Source organism: Rosa chinensis, chromosome 6, assembly GCF_002994745.2.
Source record: "Rosa chinensis cultivar Old Blush chromosome 6, RchiOBHm-V2, whole genome shotgun sequence".
NCBI lineage: Eukaryota > Viridiplantae > Streptophyta > Magnoliopsida > Rosales > Rosaceae > Rosa > Rosa chinensis.
In genome coordinates this window covers 14,034,105-14,041,395 of record NC_037093.1, presented here as the reverse complement: position 1 = coordinate 14,041,395, position 7,291 = coordinate 14,034,105, and the positions used below count along the sequence as shown (strand labels likewise).

The 7,291-nt window shown below is 38.3% G+C and overlaps 1 protein-coding gene across 1 annotated transcript; it reads left to right on the top strand.

The window, feature by feature from the left end:
- Positions 1-320: 320 nt before the first annotated feature.
- On the top strand, positions 321-1,496 carry LOC112172145 (2-hydroxyisoflavanone dehydratase). Its single transcript, XM_024309356.2, has one exon. It carries the CDS (start codon positions 427-429, stop codon positions 1,336-1,338), a length of 912 nt encoding a protein of 303 aa, XP_024165124.1. The 5' UTR covers positions 321-426; the 3' UTR covers positions 1,339-1,496.
- The last annotated feature ends 5,795 nt before the right edge of the window (positions 1,497-7,291 follow it).

The window sequence follows — 7,291 nt, the reverse complement described above, 5'->3', positions numbered from 1 at the left end:
AAAGTAACTAAAGTGAATAACAGAGTTAAATTTGAGTAACCAAAGTGATATATTTAAAAGTTAAGTGACCAAAGTATCGAATAGGTAATAGTTGTGTGATCATTTATAATATTCTTCCTAAAAAGAAAAACAATTAAGATTAGGCTGCTTAGCTAATTTTTCACAACATAAAGTTTGATGCCAATGCCATCCGGTTGCAACTTTTTTGAGTTTTTTCACCTACACTTCAAAGTAGACCAGTAGCTCTTTGACTTTCTAGTTTGCCGAACATGTCATTAAAGCCCATTTTGATTTTCTTTAAATCCAAATCCACAGCAACCTTCATCTCAAAAAAAAAAAAAAAAATCCACAGCAACCTACTCATAATCAAACAATATTCCCTAGCCTTCTTCTTCTCTCATATTTCTTCTGGAACTAGATTCAGCTATGGATTCAAACAACAATGAAATAATCCATGACTTCCCACCTTTCTTCAAAGTCTTCAAAGATGGTCGCATAGAGAGGTACGTGCGACCCCGTGGCGACGTTCCGGCGGGACCCGACCCAACAACCGGAGTCCAATCCAAAGACGTGGTGGTCTCGCCTGAAACCGGGGTAAAGGCTTGTATTTTGATCCCCAAAATCAACGGCGAAGGTCAGAAGTTGCCCCTCTTAGTCAATTACCACGGTGGAGGCTTCTGTCTGGGATCAGCCTTTGAAGAAATTTTTAAGAAGTTCCTTTCATCGCTAGTCCTCAAAGCCAACGTCATTGTAGTTTCTGTTGACTACAGGCTAGCCCCAGAGCATCCTCTACCAATTGCCTACGACGATTCCTCAGCCGCTTTGCACTGGATCGCTTCCCACTCTGACGGAGAAGGGCCTGAAGCTTGGCTCAACGAGTATGCAGATCTGGACAGGGTTTTCTTGGGCGGTGAGAGTGCTGGAGCCAACATCGCTCATTATGTTGCGGTCCAAGCTGGGGTTAATGTTCCAGTGGGGTTGAACATTGTTGGCTTAGTTATGTTGCACCCCTTCTTTGGAGGTAAAGAGTGTGACAAGATGTATAAGTTTTTAAGCTCAACGAGTTCAGGGTGCGATGATGATCCGAAACTGAACCCGGCAGCGGATCCGGACTTGGTGAAATTGCCATGTAGGAAGGTGTTGGTTTGTGTTGCGGAGAAAGATTGGCTGAGAGATAGAGGAGTGAGCTACTATGAGACTCTAGAGAAACTGAAAGGGGAAGGGTTTGCGGAGTTGTTTGAGACAAAAGGAGAGGATCATTGCTTTTATTTGTTCAACCCCAATGCTGACAAGGCTGGCCATCTGCTGCAAAAAGTGGTTGATTTCTTTAATATCTGAGCTGAATTTATTATATAGTTGGCTGAAATCTGAACACCGGGCAGCTATAAATTTTTGCTGCGCTTGCTTGCTTAGTATGCTTCTAGCTAGCTTAATGGGTGATTGTTTGTAGCAATGTAGCGCATAAATTAATAGATATATGCAAACGTTTCTAGCTAGCATAGTTCCTCGGCAGTTGGTACACTCATAATAAAACTTCAAACTCAAGTTCAGAACAGAAAAAGTGGGTACATTACTAGGTACATGAATTGCCCGAGTGTGCTCATTTGCTTTGTCTAAAATCTTAGCATCTTCAATCGGTTTTAGACTTCCCAATTATTTGGAACCGGCCACATATATAGGATGGTAGGCAAAAGGCATAGTTGGATTAGATTATCAACATGCCAAAGGTTGCAATAAACACACTGAACTGTCGAAAAAATGCACTGTGCGATGCCACCAGTTAGGATACCAGGAGCTAGAGGCCTAGAGATAAGAGTAGTGGGATACAATGTGACCAGAAAGAGTTAGAGGGGAGGGGTTTGTAGAGTTGTTTGAGACAACAGGGGAGGACCATTTCTTTCATTTGTTCAACCCCACTTCGATAGAGGCTGGCAATTTGCTGCAGAAAATTGTTGATTTTTTAACTTAAGGTTAAGCCTAGTTATTTCTCATAGTGATACGTACGTACAAGGCCAACCAACCCTACTCCATGTACTTGCTTTTGCATAGTCATGAATACGAGATACTGTCGCACCTAATTAAGTTTCTTTGCTCTCATATATCTTTAGAAAACCGAATTGAATCTTCTTAATAAGAAAAGTTCAAGCAGCATACTAAACCAAACCAAACCAACATATAAGGAAAAAAACCGCAACCTGACTTGCTTGCTTCTAGCTAGCTGGCATAAACATCATGCATATGTGTAAGAACATACTTATGATTTAACATTGGAAAAAAGAAAAGTCGACACTGAGCATAACTTACACAACAAACAATCTTGGCACATGAAATAAATGTACGTCCAGCTCAGGTACCTGCCAAATCAACTAGTCTTCAGTAGGAACCTGGCATGGAGAAGTTCATACAGGGCAATAAACTGCGCTATTGTTTCAATTTTTTGGTCATGTTTCTTTGGTTCCAGTGTAACCTTGAAGCATCCAAGCATAAGAGGAATATGATAGGCCAGAGATATATTTTGTAAGGATTCTCAATGTGCCGAAGAATGCAAACATACTGAACTGTTGAGTAAACCCATTGAGAGATGCCCCCAAGAAAACCACACATGTCAGGAACACTACCAAAGATTTTGTTACCGGAACGTGAATAACCACCCAAACATTCCTAGTTGCCTCCTATATTTCACTCCCTCCTTTATACCCTTGTGAATGAGCTCCCAGATGGAAAAGATTACAGCCAAAATAGCCAACACCATGCCAATTAGTGCAAAATGGGGCTTATTACTTTCGGAGGAAAATTGATCAAACATAGCTGAAGAAATCCCTAGACCAACATTGGTGAGTAAAGATTGTCTAATTTGTGTAATTCTTCTAAAAACGAAATCTAATATTTTATCCTAGTTGGCAATAATTGGGTGTAAATTAAAAGGAAATAATAGGTGGGTTTTTTTTCATTAGATATTTTAGGAATTGGGTGTGAAATGAAATGCCCCCCAAATATCTCAGAATGCATGGTGGCACCGTCTCGGAATGCATGGTGGCAGCCGTTTTAGAAACTCAGAAGGAATTGCGTTTGCGTAGACCTGAAGCGTTTAATGGATCAACAAGACTTCTTTATCGCTATTGGTTGTTGATTCTAACAATTATGACTTGCAGTCTCCATTAAAGAAGATTTGATAGTCATCGTGAAGCTTCATCATTTACCTTAAGTTCAACATCATTACCTTCTTCTCTAAGGCCATAGACCAACTTCAATTCCACTTCCATAGACTGATCTCCAATTCTTAAGGAGCAAACTGTGACTACGCCATTCTTGCTCCCATTGTTATTTTGAAGTCTATCAACTAATCCGTGGGGAATTATAACATGCCTTACAAAAAAGTTGCGGGTTACCTATTCAAATTTCGACATTTGTACTTATATATCATAATATGTAATTATCTTATCGGCGTGGGGCTGAGTCTCCCAGCGTGACTAAGTTCCAAACCCCATTTCATCAGAAGAGCTCATGTGAAGTAGTTGGTTAGAACTAAAAAAGTAGGATATTTTGGTGACAACTAATCACTTGCAATTTGTATACAAGGAACAATACTAGCTTTTGTAATATGTAAAATAATAACATCTTCAAATAACGTTTCTTAGATTATGATTGTTACTCTATTACATACAAAATGAAGGGGAAAATAAAAAACCAGTAACCCGTAGCATCTTGAAGGCAACTACCTAGTGTAATATATAGAACGCAATCCAATTTGTGAAGGAGAGTGAAATTCACAGTCCTTAATTTACAATCTGTACTCTATGTTTTTTTTTTTGTTCTGCCTTTTTGTAGAGTTGATATATAACATGTGATTTTAAGATATTAGAAAAAGAAATATGTGATGCTAAGATACTAAAAACTATTTTTAGTAGATATATATGTTGATTTCAATGGTGGTGGCGGTTCCGCCTTTGCTTCGGTGGTTCAATGTTTGTCAGGGTCCAATGGGTTACTGCTTTGGTCGAGCTGGTTGTATGTTTGGGATTTCAAGTGGCATAGTGATGGTGGTGTGGCTAGTTTACTGAGGTGGATGTGGATTGGTGGCTTTTTTTATTTTTATTTTTATTTTTTTTATGAAGCAGAATTAAGAGCTAATTCATCACTCTTACCCGAATTCAAATGTTTCCAAAGCCTAGAGTTGGGTGGAGGAGACATGTTTGCTGTGGACCTCGATTTTAATGTATCCGAATTGAGTTTCTAGTTTAATTTATTTTTATATCGTCTCACATAATATGTATAATTTTGTCCCATTAATAATAGATTAGAGAGAAAAAAAAGAAGAAGAAAAGAACAGAACAGAACAGACAATCTGTTTAGGATTTAGAGTTTAGAGTAACAATAGCAAGGAAAATAAAATATGAGCTTTCGACCTTACAAGTTATGCTGTTATGGCAATGGGCCACTACTTGGCTGGCCTACAAATTGGGTGGAGCCTGTTAATTGAGTTGAGGGGCAATTATGTAAATTCATGTACAAACAAGAAATTTATCTATAAATTAAGGGGAGTGAAATTTGCACTCCTCAAATTACAATCTGCACTCCCCTCTTATTTCTTTAATATTTTCTACATGTACTTTTACTTTTCCATTCTAGTATTCCACATTTGCCCTTAAAATCCTCAACTTCTAAGAAATCTCTCAGTGGTGTTTTTCACTTGCTGAGTCTAATCTCTCTCTCTCTCTCAGTTCTCTCATTTATCTTCAACTTCTCTTCCTTCTATAGCTGAAATGGAAAAATTTTCAGGGCAGCAAAACTGAAAGAACAGTATGTTTTATATTGATTATGGGATTTGCTATTATTACTTTCTGGGTTTCAATCACAATTGAAATTCCATCTTATAGAAAAGAAAATTGATCAAAGAGGTTGTTGGATTGTTTAAACAAGAGAAAGATCAAGATCAGAGGAAGAGAAGAGAAAAGCAAAGCATCAGTGAGAGATTGACGAACAGAGAAGAGAAAAAAATTGAATTGCTTTATCATAAACAACTTAAACGATGTATCTCAAATTGGAAAAGATAATCAACTTCGGAATTTCATTTTTATACATGAGAGGCAGATGAAAATCATGAAACTGAAATCTTGATAAAAGAGGGGAAGGAACTTTTGTTAAGAGAGAGGAGGTAGTCAGAACTGCAGAGTAACTGCGGCAGAAATCAGTTGAAGAAAAGAGGTCTGAATGTAAGGTTAATATAGTAAACACATATGAGGAGAACATATAAAAATATTAAAAGTGATAGTGGGAGTGCATATTGTAATTTGGGGAGTGAAATTTCACTCCCCTAAATTAAACGTTTTCAAGGTCATTTCTCTCTCTATTCGTCTCTCTTTCGCTCTCTCTCTCTGTCTCTCTCCGTTTTTGTCGCTCTCTCCCTTTCTTTGTTCTTTGACTACTCTGATTCTCGTCCTTTGATTTGTACTCTCGTTCCTCGATTTCTATTCATGGCGGTTGCAACATTGATTTCCAACTACCAAGATGAAGCTGTTGCTAAGAGGAATAGACCTTCGAAAATAGTTACACAACAATACGAGAAGCAACTAGCAAACCGTCAAGAAAAGCTTGAGAAGATTAAAGAAGACCGTCGTGCTTCCAGTCAGGCTAGGTTTAACCAGCGAGAAAAGAAGAGGAGCAAGAATAGACGATTCTTTTCCAAGAAATGGGTTCTTGCTCTAGTTTTGATCATAGCAATGGTGGCACTCATGGCCTCCCTGCCAAGTGACATTTTCGACAAGATTTGGGCTACTATTCCATTTTTCTGATTGCCTCTCTCTCTCTCTCTCTCTCTCTCTCTCCCCCTCGTCCTTTTTTTTCTTTCTTGAATGTTTGTTTAGTCCTGCGATTCTTTAATGCCATCATTCTGGGTCAGCGTTCAGTTGGGTTTACTATTCATTTTCCTTTAATTTTTTAGGTGAAAAGGACGACATCAATATAGGTATAAGGTTTATACTTGATGTGTTGGCATCCTTATACAAAGCACTAAGCACTGAAGAAGCCTACAAAGTTCATCAAAGCTGATCTCAGAGAATTTCAGGTAATTGCATCTCATGCATAAGCACATGATTGCAACATGTGTTGCAATCCCCGAGTCTGTTCGAGTCAGTCCTACGTTTTAGGAAATTCGATTTTGGAAAGTATCTTTTGGTTTTTAGATTTTATTTTACAAAGATATTTTCCAACTGATAAAATCGTTCTTTTGAAGTCCTAAGTGATTTAGGATTTGTTTATTTTAATTGGATATCTTTTATTAAAAGATCTTTCCCATTAGGAGTCCAATTAGGGTTAATCTTAATTGTTGAGAATTTATTTTCTCCTCAATATATTCAGAAAAGCAGCGTTGATTGTGGAGGGATTTTGATGCAAGAATTATTATGTGTCTTGCTTGCTTAGAAAAAGTTCCATAGGAGTCCATAGAACACTTGTTCCGTGTCTAAGTGTTTCATTTTTCATTCATATACATGCATTGATTCTCTCGAGATCAGTAGAGAAGATTGGTGTTGCAAGAGGGGCGATATTTGCAGATCGTTCAAGTGAATAAGAAGGTCAAGATTCAAGACAAACACCGCTTTAGTGAGTCTAGAGATTGTAGCCGCGTAGATAGTTATATGTGTTTGTAAAGAACCATATCCTTCACTATTATTGGATTGATTATATTTGGGTTCTCAAGAGTAAGAGCCCTACAGTGTTTTTAATCTCAGAAGTTGAGGTTTTCACTGCGTAACCAAAATTGTGCTTTCTGCGTGAATTTTTGATTTTGGCCCAGTAAGGATTGCAACGTGTCTATCAATCCCGGTCACCCAGATTCACGTTCTTCCAAGTATTTACAATCAAGCATGGGTTCTGGAGTCTTCGTTCCTTTCTCTTTCGCTCCCCTTTCTCTCTCCCTCGTCCATTCCTTTTCTTGAATGTTTGTTTAGTCCTTCAATTCTTTATGTCATCGTTCTACGTTAGCTTTTAGTTGGGTTTACTATTCATTTTCCTTTAATTTTTCAGGTGAAAAGGACGACATCAAGCATGGATTCTGGAGCCTTCATTCCTCGCTCTCCTCTTTCTTCTTCTTCTTCTTCTTCTTCTTCTTCTTCTCCTCTCTCTCTCTCTCTCTCTCTCTCTCTCTCTCTCTCTCTCTCGTTCTTTCTTTCTACTGGTACATTACTAAATGCACTCTCTTCCTTGCGCCAGAAGGAAGACAATGCAGTTCAAATCCTGAAACGCAAGTAGCGACCGAAAAGGAAGTGACAGATGGAAAGGCAGTGGCAATCAG